This window comes from Ranitomeya imitator, chromosome 6, assembly GCF_032444005.1.
Source record: "Ranitomeya imitator isolate aRanImi1 chromosome 6, aRanImi1.pri, whole genome shotgun sequence".
Taxonomy (NCBI): Eukaryota; Metazoa; Chordata; class Amphibia; order Anura; family Dendrobatidae; genus Ranitomeya; species Ranitomeya imitator.
In genome coordinates this window covers 182,684,875-182,702,300 of record NC_091287.1, presented here as the reverse complement: position 1 = coordinate 182,702,300, position 17,426 = coordinate 182,684,875, and the positions used below count along the sequence as shown (strand labels likewise).

General features: G+C 45.7%; 1 protein-coding gene across 1 annotated transcript in view; it reads right to left on the bottom strand.

The window, feature by feature from the left end:
- IGFBP3 (insulin like growth factor binding protein 3) overlaps window positions 1–16,926 on the bottom strand; it is a 115,294-nt gene extending 98,368 nt beyond the window's left edge. Inside the window, exons 1-2 of the mRNA XM_069730371.1 lie at window positions 16,737–16,926; window positions 16,268–16,658 (exon numbers count right to left, since the gene is read on the bottom strand). Coding sequence (XP_069586472.1) covers window positions 16,268–16,607 — 340 coding nt within the window. The 5' untranslated portion in view covers window positions 16,608–16,658; window positions 16,737–16,926. The remainder of the gene's footprint in view (window positions 1–16,267; window positions 16,659–16,736) is intronic.
- Between the last annotated feature and the right edge of the window lie 500 nt (window positions 16,927–17,426).

Sequence of the window (17,426 nt, the reverse complement as noted above, 5' to 3'; positions counted from 1 at the left end):
ACTGAGGGACTCCTTCTGCTATGTATAGGATGACTGAGGGACTCTTTCCACTGTATATATAGGATGACTGAGAAGCTCTTTCCACTGTATATATAGGATGACTGAGGGACTCTTTCCACTGTATATAGGATGACTGAGGGACTCTTTCCACTGTATATATAGGATGACTGAGGGACTCTTTCCACTATATATATAGGATGACTGAGGGACTCTTTCCACTGTATATATAGGATCACTGAGGGACTCTTTCTGCTGTATATAGGATCACTGAGGGACTCTTTCTGCTGTATATAGGATCACTGAGGGACTCTTTCTGCTGTATATAGGATCACTGAGGGACTCTTTCTGCTATATATAGGATGACTGAGGGACTCTTTCTGCTGTATATAGGATGACTGAGGAACTCTTTCTGCTATATATAGGATGACTGAGGGACTCTTTCCACTGTATATATATATATATTCACTGTGTATATATATATATATATATATATATATATATATATATATATATATTCTTTCCAATATATATATATATATACATATATATATATATATGTAATGACTGAAGGACTCTTTCTGCTGTATATATAGGATGACTGAGGGTCTCTCTGCTATATATATATGGGATGACTGAGGGTCTCTCTGCTATATATATGGGATGACTGAGGGTCTCTCTGCTATATATATGGCATGACTGAGGGACTTTTTCCGCTGTATATAGGATGCCTGAGGAACTCTTTCTGCTATATATAGGATGGCTGAGGGACTCTTTCCACTGTATATAGGATGCCTGAGGAACTCTTTCTGCTATATATAGGATGGCTGAGGGACTCTTTCCACTGTATATATAGGATGACTGAGGGACTCTTTCTGCTATATATAGGATGACTGAGGGACTCTTTCTGCTATATATAGGATGACTGAGGGACTCTTTCCACTGTATATATAGGATGACTGAGGGACTCCTTCTGCTGTATATATAGGATGACTGAGGGACGGTTTCCGCTGTATATAGGTTGACTGAGGGACTCTTTCTGCTATATGTTGGATGACTGAGGGACTGTTTCCACTGCATATATAGGATGACTGAGGGACTCTTTCCACTGCATATATAGGATGACTGAGGGACTCTTTCTGCTATATATAGCATGACTGAGGGACTCTTTCCACTGTATATATAGCATGACTGAGGGACTCTTTCCACTGTATATATAGGATGACTGAGGGACTCTTTCCACTGTATATAGGATGACGGAGGGACTCTTTCCGCTGTATATATGGGATGACTGAGGGACTCTTTCTGCTATATATAGGATGACTGAGGGACTCTTTCCACTGTATATATAGGATGACTGAGGGACTCTTTCTGCTGTATATAGGATGACTGAGGGACTCTTTCTGCTATATATATAGGATGACTGAGGGACTCCTTCTGCTATATATATGGGATGACTGAGGGACTCTCTCTGCCGCACAGCCAGCTCTTCCCTCTCCTAGTGTATCCTCACCCACCCCCTGCAGACTGTGAGCCCTCGCTGGCAGGGTCCTCCCTCCTTATGTACTCGTGTGCCCTGTTATCTGCTCATGTTTAATGTATTTGTCTATATTTGCCCCGTATTCACATGTAAAGCGCCATGGAATAAATGGCGCTATAAAAATGTATAATAATAATAATAATATATATGGGATGACTGAGAGACTCTTTCCGCTGTAAATATAATGACTGAGCGACTCCTTCCACTGTATATATATATGGGATGACTGAGGGACTCTTTTCCTTCCGCTGTATATATTGTGATGCAGTGACCCCTGTAACAGGTAGGGGGCGCTGCATGGTCTCCCCAGTATGCGCACGTTGGCGTATTGAGGCCGTGAGAGTGCATGGCAATTGTGTGCATGGATGTGATGGTGAGACAGTGTCTGGCGTTGTGGTTAATGGGAGGTATGTGTCACAGGGATGGATGCTCCCTGCGATGCAACCCGGAGTATCTTGTCTTTAGAGCACGTGAGCACTGAAGATGTCATTAAGGCTACGTTCACATTAGCGTTGCGCGCCGGTGCGTCGGCGACACAACGCACGACGCACAAAAAACGCGCGCAAAAACGCTGCGTTTTGCGACGCGTGCGTCGTTTTTTGACGAAAATCGGATGCACGAAAAATGCAACTTGTTGCATTTTCTTGCGTCCGACGCTAGCGTCGGAAACGACGCACGTGTCGAAAAACGCAACCAAAAAAACGCACGCGTCCCCTATGTTAAACATAGGGGCGCGTCGCCGCTGCGACGCCGACGCAACAGCGACGCACATTAGCGGAACGCTAATGTGAACGTAGCCTTAGTGCACCTGGGTCTGGGTTGCGGGTAGCTATGAGAGATGGGAGGGTCTGGCTACCCACATACCTCACTCTGAGTGAGGGTGCTCATTGTATCTTTTTCCCTGCAGGTGTTTGAGGACCTGCAGTGATGTCATGATCATGTGACCAGTGCATGGGATGTTACCTCACCTGTGGGTGTGGTTACAGACTACCTAAAGGAGGTGTGTTAGCACATGGGAGTGAGTCTTGGGAGTATGCAAGTGTGGACAGACTTCCATGTTTCCTGGCTGGACACTGCAGAGGGGTCCTGTGTGGTCTGAGTGTGCAGACCTGGATGGTACAGGTGCAAGGTCCTGAGAGAAACCTCGGTGTTGGATGTGCTAGCCCTGAAGAGCACGAGGTGAGGACAGGGATCTGCAGAGCCAGAAACAGGTCACGTGTGGTACTGCCAGTGGAAAACCTGCAGCACTGACGAGCAGGTAAAACCAGACTGTGTGTTTGGCTCCAGAGCGAGCCGGAATATTGGACTCGACCAAGAGTGTATGGTCAGTCCTGATGGAACAGAGTCACGCTGTGAACATTATTACTTTGTTTTGCCGTGATATGAAGATTGTTGTTTTGTGTTTTATGGAGCAATAAACCCAGTTGAGTTTTTGAGGAGAAAACGTATTGCTGTGTCTTTTGTCGCTGCCAAGCGAGTATTCCCCAACCCGCAAGTAAGTGCAATCTTACATATGGTGCTTCGAATGCGGGCAACGTTCCAGGTGGCACGTTCAGAGTTAATTGCTGTGGTATGGCGTCTAGCCTGTAACTCGGCGGGGTTACGAAGGTGACAAGCGTCTTGCGGTGGATCGGCGGGTCCACGAAGGTGACAAGCGGCTTGCTGTGGATCTGCGGGTCCACGAAGTTTGCGGTGGAGCCGTGCAGAGCCCTGTGGAGCATAGCTGCAGTTGCAGCAAGAGGTTCCGCAGCAGCTGGAGCTGCTGTGGTGTGTCATCGGCAGCCGGAGGTGCCGGTTATGTGACTGCAGCGGGAGCTGCGGCAGCACCAGCACCAGCAGGAGCTGGTGAAGGGACATATAAAGCGGAAAAAAAAAAATTAGATTTTTTTTTTTTTTCTCAAGTCGTGCAGACTCTTAAAGGGCCAGTACAAGCCCAGAGACGTGCGAACTGGGGCCTGAGTGCCGTGGGGAAGTCCACGGGGTGTACCCCAGGGAAGAGAGTGTCCCTAAAAGTGGGCGGGGACCCAAACGGGGATGGTTGCCCAAAAGGGGGTGGAGTCCCAAAAAGGGGCGGTAACCCGAGCAGGGGTAGTAGCCCAAAAAGGGGTGGAATCCCAAAAGGGGGCTGTAAACCGAACAGGGGTGGTGTCAAAAACGGAGCCTTTGCCCAAAAGGGGTGGAGCCAAAAAAAGGGGCGGCGATCAGTGACGAGTCACGACTGTGTCCTTTTTGGCTGGATGGAGAGCGTGTGCAGGGGTTGTTAGACCCGGGGAGAGAAACGTCTTTGCTGAGGACCCTTCCAGGAAGTTCTGTGTCACCTGGGACAAAGGCGAAAGTAAGTGGCATAGTTGGGGACTCTAAAGGTCTTCAGGTAGCCACTCTCTATATTGTCGCAGCTGATGTTTCCACATACCATGAGGTGGATGTAGTCCCAAACTTGTCGTGTCCTATGGTAATAGGACAAGATTTGGAAGCACTGTGGGACTGGTGGGAAAAAGGTGAAGTGTTTGTGGAAATTATGTGTATGGGAGGTAGTAATGTTGAGAATGCACCCCCTAGAGTCGACAGACCTATGCTGGGCGTGACCAAAGAAAACGGTGAACGGGCCCAACTTGGTGAGACGACATTGGCAGAAACACCTCCCAACACTGATGGGTCAGGTATAAGGGTGACCAGAGGAAAACGTGCGTCTGCCGAACTTACTGACCTGATGTCACCTGAAGTGTGCCACAGTGTGACTGGTAATGAACTGGTAGATAAGGATGTGGTGGTAAAACAGAGTGGAGCTGATACCCGGTTAGAAAGCAACTGGAATGTTCACCATGTTGGGGGGTGTGACACAGACTCCAAGGGTGACTGTGACATGACATGGCCAGTAACAAGCGCTACAGCTGAGTACGGTGTAATGTTATCAGAAATACTGACACAGGGGAACGACAGGGCTCCACAGGCTGAAGACAGGATGGCGGTGACAGCCATGCCAGAAATTGTGACCTGTTTAAGTGGGGACTGTCAGTTCCAGGAAGACCGAATGGGTGGTGGTGACTCCCATTCAGATGATGACACCAGTGGAAAGGAGTGCAGTAAGGCTGACTCAGGTACAGCTGGCAAGTCTTCCTCCCGTCGCCGGAGACGTAAAAAAGGCAAAGGGGCTGAACCAGTTGCACCTTGTGAAGATGTGACGGAAGAGGGTGAAGGCTCCAGAAAATCTGGTGCTGAGGACTTGAAGTGTCTGGAGTACTTTAAAGTCCCAGGGGAACGGGACGAACCTAAGGATGTCACCGCTGAGACCCCAGAGAGGGTTGACGCTGACAGTGCAAAGTCTGAGGGTGCAGAAGTGGAGGAGGCCACCAAAGAAGTGGTGCCTGAATTAGATACCTCCTCAAGTGATGCATGCTCCACCAATCTGGAGGATGGGAGAAGCGAGATAGAGCTGCTCAAAGAGTCTCTCGAACAAGAAAAGGCCTTGAGACAAATGGCGGAGCACAGGTTGGATGAGCTGGAGAAGGAGGTCTCTGAGCTCAGAGGTCACCTGACAGTGTGGCACAGTGAAAATAAGGCCTTATGCGAAAATGTGGTAGTGCTCCGAGAAGCAGTAAGAAGTCTTCTGTCAGAGGAGAAGTTAAGGGTCCGAGACATACAGCAGTCATCCCCGAGTGATAACAAGGCGGAGCTGCCGATAACCATCTTGGCAAAGGTTGTTGAGAAGGGTAAAACTGAGGAAGAGCTCGCGGTAAAGGCAGAACAAGACAGTCGCCCGGTCGTGACCGATGTCTTGATGGAAGTTCCGGAGGCAAACCAGGAGCCATCTGTTCAGGAAGAAAATGAGACCTCGTTCTTCAAGTGTGTGGTGGAGATACCCGAGGACGTGCGGGGTGCATGTGCCAGTGAGGGTGCGCATGAGGCTTTTAAAAAGGCAGTGGAAGCATGTAGTGTGCACTGGGCACCAGAAACAGAACAGTTGGTGATTTTGTCGACTAAAGAAGTCACAATGAAGCGGGTGGCTATCCTGAGGGATATGCACCTACAATGTCTCCACACGAAACGGATGATCCTGTTGAGAAATGAGGAAGCTGCTCGACGTCTGGAGCTTGCGAAAGAAGCTCAAAAACGGCTAGGCTTTGTGGAAGAAGTCATCCTGGTACCCGGAAGTTTGGTGGGGAAAATCGTCGGAAGACTTGGGAGAGTGATGCAGGATATAGTGAATAAATCCGGTGTGAAGAGACTGAGGATTCCGGCTGATGACGAGGCCCAGGATGTGGGTGAAGATGGGATGGTTCCATTCCTTGTTCTCGGGTCCGTAGAAAGTCTTGAGAATATCCGGATGCTCCTTGGGTATCGCGTGGCGTACCTAAAAGAAAATCGAGCAGCTAAGACGTGAGGGGGAGCAGATCAATAAAGAGCTGCAGAAAATGCAAAACAGATGGCTGCCAGCATCATCTCATGAGTTAGAGAGGTGAAGAGGTTCGCTAAGGGCTGAAGGTCCTCAAGATGAAGCGAACAGAGGACATAAAGACAATAGAAGAAATGGCCAGCAGAGAGGTTACAGAAAGAGGCCTGATGAAAGAGACAAAAGTAGTGTCGTCTCAGTTAGCTCAGGGCTGAGTGACTTAGGTGGGAGACCCGGTAGCGGACGTGTTGACAAACAGTCAGTCCAGACAGGCGGTATGGGTGCAAGGGGATTGCGACGCCAGATTGACCATGATGCCCAAACCCGACTGAGAGGGCCCTCTCGACTGGTAGGGCAAGGTGACTTGGGTACCCGGTCTCGAGGCGCCTGGGTTAAGACAAATGTTCAACCCCACAAGTTTGAACAGAGGGGAGGGGTATGTGATGCAGTGACCCCTGTAACAGGTAGGGGGCGATGCATGGTCTCCCCAGTATGCGCACGGAGACGTATTGTGGCCCTGAGAGTGCATGGCAATTGTGTGCATGGATGTGATGGTGAGACAGTGTCTGGCGTTGTGGTTAATGGGAGGTATGTGTCACAGGGATGGATGCTCCCTGCGATGCAACCCGGAGTATCTTGTCTTTAGAGCACGTGAGCACTGGAGATGTCATTTAGTGCACCTGGGTCTGGGTTGCGGGTAGCTATGAGAGATGGGAGGGTCTGGCTACCCACATACCTCACTCTGAGTGGGGGTGCTCACTGTATCTTTTTCCCTGCAGGTGTTAGAGGACCTGCAGTGATGTCATGATCATGTGACCAGTGCATGGGATGTTACCTCACCTGTGGGTGTGGTTACAGACTACCTAAAGGAGGTGTGTTAGCACATGGGAGTGAGTCTTGGGAGTCTGCAAGTGTGGACAGACTTCCATGTGTCCTGGCTGGACACTGCAGAGGGGTCCTGTGTGGTCTGAGTGTGCAGACCTGGATGGTACAGGTGCAAGGTCCTGAGAGAAACCTCGGTGTTGGATGTGCTAGCCCTGAAGAGCACGAGGTGAGGACAGGGATCTGCAGAGCCAGAAACAGGTCACGTGTGGTACTGCCAGTGGAAAACCTGCAGCACTGACGAGCAGGTAATACCAGACTGTGTGTTTGGCTCCAGAGCGAGCCGGAATATTGGACTCGACCAAGAGTGTATGGTCAGTCCTGATGGAACAGAGTCACGCTGTGAACATTATTACTTTGTTTTGCCGTGATATGAAGATTGTTGTTTTGTGTTTTCTGCCACTGGGGTTTATGGAGCAATAAACCCAGTTGAGTTTTTGAGGAGAAAACGTATTGCTGTGTCTTTTGTCGCTGCCAAGCGAGTATTCCCCAACCCGCAAGTAAGTGCAATCTTACAATATATATATATATATATATAACTGAGAGACTCTTTCCGCTATAATATATATATATATATATATATATATATATATATATATATATATATATATATATATATATATATATATAATGACTGAGGGACTCTTTCCGCTGTGTGTATGTATGTGTGTGTGTGTATATTAGATATATATATATATATATATATATATATATATATATATATATCTATCTCTGAAGAGCCCGGCGTTGCCTGGGCATAGTAAATATCTGTGGTTAGTTATAGCATGTCACTTCTCTTATTTTCCCATCACGCCTCTCATTTTCCCAATCACATCTTTCATTTTCTCCCTCACTCCTCTCATTCCCCCCTAACACTTGTCATTTCGACCTCACATCTGTCATTTTCCGATCACTACACTATTTTCCCTCACTCCTCTCATTTTGCACTCACACCTTTTCATTTTCACCTCACACCTTCATTTTCACCTCAGTATATACATGTTTGTCATCTCCCTTTTATATAGTATACACCTGTATGTCATCTCCTGTATATAGTATATGCCTGTGTGTCATCTCCTCCTGTATATAGTATATATCTGTGTCATCTCCCCTGTATATAGTATATACCTGTGATCTCCTGTATTAGACCTCGTTAACACGTTATTTGCTCAGTATTTTTACCTCAGTATTTGTAAGATAAATTGGCAGCCTGATAAATCCCCAGCCAAAAGGAAGCCCTCCCCCTGGGAGTATATATTAGCTCACACATACACATAATAGACAGGTCATGTGCCTGACAGCTGCTGTATTTCCTATATGGTACATTTGTTGCTCTTGTAGTTTGTCTGCTTATTAATCAGATTTTTATTTTTGAAGGCTAATACCAGACTTGTGTGTGTTTTAGGGCGAGTTTCGTTTGTCAAGTTGTGTGTGTTGTTTTGTGTGGCAACATGCGTGTAGCAACTTTTTGTGTGTCAAGTTGCATGTAACAGGTTAGTGTAGCAAGTTGTGTGCAGCAAGTTTTGCGCGTGGTGAGTTTTATGTGTGGTGCCTTTTGAGTATGTGCAAGTTGTGTGAGGCAACTTTTGCATGTGTTGCAAATTTTGTGCATGTGGCAATTTTTCCGCGTGTGCAAGTTTTGTGTGTGGCGAGTTTTCCATGAGGTGAGTTTTGCACTTGTGGCGAGTTTTGCGTGAGCCTAGTTTTTGCACGTGAGTTTTGAGCGGCGACTTTTGTGTTTCGACTTTTATGTGGCGAGGTTGGTGTATGTGTGGTGAAATGTGTGCTGAGGGTGGTATATGTGTTCAAGCACGTGGTAGTGTGTGTTCATATCCCCATGTGTGGTGAGTATCTCATGTCGGGGCCCCACCTTAGCAACTGATCGGTATATACTCTTTTGCGCCATCGCTCTCATTCTTTAAGTCCCCCTTGTTCACATCTGGCAGCTGTCAATTTGCCTCCAACACTTTTCCTTTCACTTTTCCCCATTATGTAGATAGGGGAAAAATAGTTTGGTGAATTGGAAAGCGCGGAGTTAAAATTTCACCTCACAACACAGCCTATGACGCTCTCAGGGTCCAGACGTGACTGTGCAAAATTTTGTGGCTGTAGCTGCGACGGTGCAGATGCCAATCCCGGACACACACACACACACACACACACACACACACACACACACACACACACACACACACACACACACACACACACACACACACACACCCCTTTTATATTATACTAGCTGAAGAGCCCGGCGTTGCCTGGGCATAGTAAATATCTGTGGTTAGTTATAGCACGTCAATTCTCTTATTTTCTCAATCACATCTTTAATTTTCCCCCTCACATCTCTCATTCCCGCCTAACACTTGTCATTTCGACCTCACACCTCTCATTTTCACCTCAGTATATACATGTTTCTCATCTCATATATATATATATTGTATAGTATACACCTGTATGTCATCTCCTGTATATAGTATATACCTGTATGTCATCTCCCCTGTATATAGTATATACCTGTATGTCATCTCCTCCTGTATATACCTGTGTCATCTCCTCCTGTATGTACATGTATGTCATCTCCTCCTTTATATAGTATATACCTGTGTGTCATCTCTCCTGTATATAGTATATATCTGTGTCATCTCCCCTGTATATAGTATATACCTGTGTGATCTCCTGTATTAGACCTCGTTAACACGTTATTTGCTCAGTATTTTTACCTCAGTATTTGTAAGCTAAATTGGCAGCCTGATAAATCCCCAGCCAACAGGAAGCCCTCCCCCTGGCAGTATATATTAGCTCACACATACACATAATAGACAGGTCATGTGACTGACAGCTGCCGTATTTCCTATATGGTACATTTGTTGCTCTTGTAGTTTGCCTGCTTATTAATCAGATTTTTATGTTTGAAGGCTAATACCAGACTTGTGTGTGTTTTAGGGCGAGTTTCGTTTGTCAAGTTGTGTGTGTTGAGTTTTGTGTGGCAACATGCGTGTAGCAACTCTTTGTGTGTCGAGTTGCATGTGACAGGTTAGTGTAGCAAGTTGTGTGCAGCAAGTTTTGCGCATGGCGAGTTTTGCGCGTGGTGAGTTTTGAGCGGCGACTTTTGTGTTTCGACTATTATGTGGCGATGTTGGTGTATGTGTGGTGAAATGTGTGCTGAGGGTAATATGTGTGCAAGCACGTGGTAGTGTGTGGCACATTTTGTGTGTGTTCATATCCCCGTGTGTGGTGAGTATCCCATGTCGGGGCCCCACCTTAGCAACTGTACGGTATATACTCTTTTGCGCCATCGCTCTCACTCTTTACGTCCCCCTTGTTCACATCTGGCAGCTGTCAATTTGCCTCCAACACTTTTCCTTTCATTTTTTCCCATTATGTAGATAGGGGCAAAATTGTTTGGTGAATTGGAAAGCGCGGGGTTAAAATTTCACCTCACAACGTAGCCTATGACGCTCTCAGGGTCCAGACGTGTGACTGTGCAAAATTTTGTGGCTGTAGCTGCGACGGTGCAGATGCCAATCCCGGACACACACACACACACACACACACACACACACACACACACACACACACACACACACACACACACACACACACACACACACACACACACACACACACACACACACACACACACACACCTTTATATAGTAGACTAGCTGAAGAGCCCGGCGTTGCCTGGGCATAGTAAATATCTGTGGTTAGTTATAGCACCTCACTTCTCTTATTTTCCCATCACGCCTCTCATTTTCTCCCTCACTCCTCTCATTCCCCCCTAACACTTGTCATTTCAACCTCACATCTGTCATTTTCTGATCACTCCACTATTTTTCCTCACTTCTCTCATTTTGCACTCATACCTTTTCATTTTCACCTCACACCTCTCATTTTCACCTCATCACCTCAGTATGTACATGTTTGTCATCTCCCTTATATATAGTATACATTTGTATGTCATCTCCTGTATATAGTATATACCTGCTGTGTGTCATCTCCCCTGTATATAGTATATACCTGCTGTGTCATCTCCCCTATATATAGTATATACCTGTGTGTCATCTCCTCCTGTATTAGACCTCGTTCACACGTTATTTGCTCAGTATTTTTACCTCAGTATTTGTAAGCTAAATTGGCAGCCTGATAAATCCCCAGCCAACAGGAAGCCCTCCCCCTGGCAGTATTTAATTTATATATTAGCTCACACATACACATAATAGACAGGTCATGTGACTGACAGCTGCCGTATTTCCTATATGGTGCAATTGTTGTAGTTTGTCTGCTTATTAATCAGATTTTTATTTTTGAAGGATAATACCAGACTTGTGTGTGTTTTAGGGCGAGTTTCGTTTGTCAAGTTGTGTGTGTTGAGTTGCGTGTGGCGACATGCATGTAGCGACTTTTGTGAGATGAGTTTTGTGTAGCAACATGCGTGTAGCAACTTTTTGTGTGTCGAGTTGCATGTGACAGGTTACAGGAACACATGGGCTACCTGCACAGAGAACAAGTCTGTAAGAACATGTTCACACACCACCAAGAAACCTGAAGACACAAAAGAGAATGGTAAAACCAAAAACACTCAGTTTGAAAAAATGTTTGCAGTAATCCGCAAGTGCTAGTAAAAGATGTAAATAACAGGGTATTTGGTTGATACGTTTTTTGCAAAAAATGTATACTAAGCTGCTCTACCAATCTTCACGGTATACCCTTATCAGAGCAGTCCTAACTAATGTATGCAATCCCTATCTGATGTATTTAAAAACCTGATCATCTGTACATTACCTGTGTGAACAGTGTTCAGAAAGGAAAAATCCATGTGTGCATACAGGGTAGAACAGCTTTTGTGCAGCTAGCCCAAGAGGAGTGGTGGAACTCCCCAGTCTTGTAGACACAAGAGAACACAAGAGAACAATTATGGAAACAGGAACACATGGGCTACCTGCACAGAGAACAAGTCTGTAAGAACATGTTCACACACCACCAAGAAACCTGAAGACACAAAAAAGCTGTTCTACCCTGTATGCACACATGGATTTTTCCTTTCTGAACACTGTTCACACAGGTAATGTACAGATGATCAGGTTTTTAAATACATCAGATAGGGATTGCATACATTAGTTAGGACTGCTCTGATAAGGGTATACCGTGAAGATTGGTAGAGCAGCTTAGTATACATTTTTTGCAAAAAACGTATCAACCAAATACCCTGTTATTTACATCTTTTACTAGCACTTGCGGATTACTGCAAACATTTTTTCAAACTGAGTGTTTTTGGTTTTACCATTCTCTTTTGTGTCTTCATGTGACAGGTTAGTGTAGCAAGTTGTGTGCAGCAAGTTTTGCGCATGGCGAGTTTTGCGCGTTGCGAGTATTGTGTGGTGCCTTTTGAGTATGTGCAAGTTGTGTGTGAGGCAACTTTTGCATGTGTTGCAACTTTTGCATGTGTTGCAACTTTTGTGCATGTGGCAATTTTTCCGCGTGTGCAAGTTTTGCGTGTGGCGAGTTTTTCATGAGGAGAATTTTGCACTTGTGGCGAGTTTTGCAAGAGCCTAGTTTTTGCATGTGGCGAGTTCTGCGCGTGGCGAGTTTTGAGTGGCGACTTTTGTGTTTTGACTTATGTGGCGAGGTTGGTGTATTTGTGGTGAAATGTGTGCTGAGGGTAATATGTGTTCAAGCACGTGGTAGTGTGTGGCGCATTTTGTGTGTGTTCATATCCCCGTGTGTGGTGAGTATCCCGTGTCGAGGCCCCACCTTAGCAACTGTACGGTATATACTCTTTGGCGCCATCGCTCTCACTCTTTAAGTCTCCCTTGTTCACATCTGGCAGCTGTCAATTTGCCTCCTACACTTTTCCTTTCATTTTTTCCCATTATGTAGATGGGGGCAAAATTGTTTGGAGAATTGGAACGCGCGGGGTTAAAATTTCACCTCACAACGTAGCTTATGACGCTCTCGGGGTCCAGACGTGTGACTGTGCAAAATTTTGTGGCTGTAGCTGCGACGGTGCAGATGCCAATCCCGGACACACACTCCCGGACACACACTCCCGGACACACACTCCCGGACACACACTCCCGGACACACACTCCCGGACACACACTCCCGGACACACACTCCCGGACACACACTCCCGGACACACACTCCCGGACACACACTCCCGGACACACACTCCCGGACACACACTCCCGGACACACACACACGTCCTTCAGTCATCCCATATATATATAGCAGAGAGACCCTCAGTCATTATATATATATATATATCTGAGGGACTCTTTCCGACCTCAACCCAATTGAGCATGCATTTCACTTGTTAACCGCTTCATGACCTTGGGATTTTTCGTTTTTCCGTGTTCGTTTTTCACTCCCCTCCTTCCTAGAGCCATAACTTTTTTATTTTTCCGTCAATTTTGCCATATGAGGGCTTATTTTTTGCGGGACGAGTTGTACTTTTGAACGACATCATTGGTTTTAGCATGTCGTGTACTAGAAAACGGGAAAAAAATTCCAAGTGCGGTGAAATTGCAAAAAAAGTGCAATCCCACACTTGTTTTTTGTTTGGCTTTTTGCTAGGTTCACTAAATGGTAAAACTGACCTGCCATTATGATTCTCCTGGTCAGTACGAGTTCATAGACACCTAACATGACTAGGTTATTTTTTATGTAAGTGGTGAAAAAAAATTCCAAACTTTGTTAAAAAAAAAAAAAAAAATTGCGCCATTTTCCGATACTCTTAGCGTCTCCATTTTTCGTGATCTGGGGTCGGTTGAGGGCTTATTTTTTGCGTGCCGAGCTGGCGTTTTTATTGATAGCATTTTGGTGCAGATACGTTCTTTTGATCGCCCGTTATTGCATTTTAATGCAATGTCGCGGCGACCTAAAAAACGTAATTCTGGCATTTCGATTTTTTTTTTTTCTCGCTACGCCGTTTAGCGATCAGGTTAATGCTTTTTTTTAATTGATAGATCGGGCGATTCTGAGCGCGGTGATACCAAATATGTGTAGATTTGATTTTTTTTTTTTTTTTTTTTTTTATTGATTTATTTTGATTGGGGCGAAAGGGGGGTGATTTAAACTTTTATATTTTTTTTTTTTTTTTTTTTTTTTTTTCACTTTTGCCATGCTTCAATAGCCTCCATGGGAGGCTAGAAGCAGGCACAACTCGATCGTCTCTGCTACATAGCAGCGATCTGCTGATCGCTGCTATGTAGCAGAAATGGAGGTGTGCTGTGAGCGCCGACCACAGAGTGGCGCTCACAGCCACCGGTGATCAGTAACCATAGAGGTCTCTAGTGCTGATGGAGTGCTGCCTGTTTTTCATTTGAATATATACATACATACATACATACATACATACATACATACATACATACATACATACATACATTCTCTCTGCTATATATATGGGATGACTGAGGGTCTCTCTGCTATATATATGGGATGACTGAGGGTCTCTCTGCTATATATATGGGATGACTGAGGGTCTCTCTGCTATATATATGGGATGACTGAGGGTCTCTCTGCTATATATATGGGATGACTGAGGGTCTCTCTGCTATATATATGGGATGACTGAGGGTCTCTCTGCTATATATATGGGATGACTGAGGGTCTCTCTGCTATATATATGGGATGACTGAGGGTCTCTCTGCTATATATATGGGATGACTGGGGGACTCTTTCCGCTGTGTGTGTGTATATATATATATATGGGATGACTGAGGGTCTCTCTGCTATATATATATATGGGATGACTGAGGGTCTCTCTGCTATATATATATGGGATGACTGAGGGTCTCTCTGCTATATATATATGATGACTGAGGGTCTCTCTGCTATATATATATGATGACTGAGGGTCTCTCTGCTATATATATATGATGACTGAGGGTCTCTCTGCTATATATATGGGATAGGTAAAGGAATTGTAGTACACATATTACACACATAGGTCACATACAAAAGTAAATACCAATAACTAATAATAACAGCAAAATGTGATGTGCTATGTGTGTATATAAGGACTAATTTCGCAGGGACAACTGTATAACAGGAATCCTACACAACCACAGAAAGAACACAGTCAATATGTCCCATAAAGTATAAAATATAAGGAATATATATGGAAATAAATTGCTAGTGCAGATTGGCACAAACGCCCCATATGTCCACAGTTGTCCCCATACAAATATCCATCCACAAACAGGACATGGCCTCATGTACTCACAAAGATTACCTGGTAGTGTCACAGCAAGGGGGGAACCAGAGCCTATATATATATATATATATATATATATATATATATATATATATGGGATGACCGAGGGTCTCTCTGCTATATATATGGGATGACTGGGGGCTCTTTCCGCTGTGTGTATATATATATATATATATATATATATATATATATATATATATATATATATATATATATATATATATATATATATATATATATATATGGGATGACTGAGGGTCTCTCTGCTATATATATGGGATGACTGGGGGACTCTTTCCGCTGTGTATATATATATATATATATATATATATATATATATATATATATATATATATATATATATATATATATATATATATATATATATATATATATATGGGATGACTGAGGGTCTCTCTGCTATATATATGGGATGACTGGGGGCTCTTTCCGCTGTGTGTATATATATATATATATATATATATATATATATATGGGATGACTGAGGGTCTCTCTGCTATATATATATGGGATGACTGGGGGCTCTTTCCGCTGTGTATATATATATATATATATGGGATGACTGAGGGTCTCTCTGCTATATATATGGGATGACTGGGGGACTCTTTCCGCTGTGTATATATATATATATATATATATATATATGGGATGACTGAGGGTCTCTCTGCTATATATATGGGATACTGAGGGTCTCTCTGCTATATATATATATATATGGGATGACTGAGGGTCTCTCTGCTATATATATGGGATGACTGGGGGACTCTTTCCGCTGTGTGTATATATATATATATGGGATGACTGAGGGTCTCTCTGCTATATATATGGGATGACTGGGGGACTCTTTCCGCTGTGTATATATATATATATATGGGATGACTGAGGGTCTCTCTGCTATATATATGGGATGACTGGGGGACTCTTTCCGCTGTGTATATATATATATATATATATATATATATATATATATATATATATATATATATATATATATATATATATATGACTGAGGGTCTCTCTGCTATATATATATAGGATGACTGAGGGTCTCTTTCCGCTGTGGGCTGAGGGACCAGTGATGGAGGTCTCTCTCTCTATACATTGGTTCTGTCCCCCAGTGGTGTGTGGAGGAGCTCTGCCACAGATGTGGAGCCGGCCGATGTCGCAGGCACGGGCACAGTTGTCGCACTTTCCCTGCCGGCATCACTTACCTCCCAGCGGGTGAGGGTGGTCTCTGGCAGCGGTGACATTGGCGCAGACCCCCCGGCCCATCAGCAGGGCGTGCAGAGGTTTGGGCTCCTCGGGTCCCGGTCTGCACTGGAGCCCGGAGCCGCACTTGTGGCTGTACACCCCGCACTGGCTGCCCTCGGGCAGGGCACAGGTCCAGCAGCAGCCGCACAGGGGCTCTTGGACGAATTCTGCACAGTCGGGACTCAGGGGCTTGCACTGTTCCAGGGCTTGGGAGTCGCAGGGTTCGCACTGGACCACCGGCCCCACCGCCCCCGCCGGCTGACACAGCACTAGCACGGCTACACACAGCACGGGCAGCATAGTGGCCAAAGTGGCGGCGACTACTGTAGCGAGATGTTCGGCTTCCAGGAGCTGCGGGGACAGAGAAGACGCCGGTTAGAGCGACACACGCCGCGCTCCACAGGTCCGGCGCCGGCGGCAGGTACTCACCTGGCTGCAGGCTCCCTCACAGGCACATGTTGCGGCTCCACAGAAAAAAGTCCCGGGAGTCACGTGATCCGTCCGGTGTGTCCGCCCCAGTGCACTCCGTTACCCCCTAGGCCTTCTGCTACTTGCCCCTCACCGGGTTCTATGCCCCATCTCATTCAAGTTCTGCCTATATAGAGAGGGAGCTGCAGACACGCCCCGACACATGAATAGTCAATAACGTCCGGCCGTGGGAGCAGGCGGCCAGGCGCAATCCAGGCTTCGGTGTAACGGGAGGAGGAGGAGAAGGGGAGTCTCGGAATCTGATTTGTGTTCCTGTGCACCTCAGAGAACACCCATTAATGCGGCGCAGCACAGGGCACTGGCTCCTTTTGTCTCACACATATGTGCTGGGAAAGTGCAGGCAGTCAGCGAATGTGTCACATTGGCACCGTGTACGGGCAGGAGCCCTCAGTGTGCCACACATGCCCATAGTGCCTGCACCCTATGCCAACGCTCCTACTGCACCCTGTGTATAGTGCCAAATCCAGGGCAAGTTATGGGGCACTGCCCATGTAATTCCTGTATGCTGGGCACCATGATGGGACGCTGCCCATGTAATTCCACTATGCTGGGCACCATGATGGGGCAATGCCCATGTAATTCCAGTATCCTGGGCACCATGATGGGGCACTGCCCATGTAATTCCAGTAT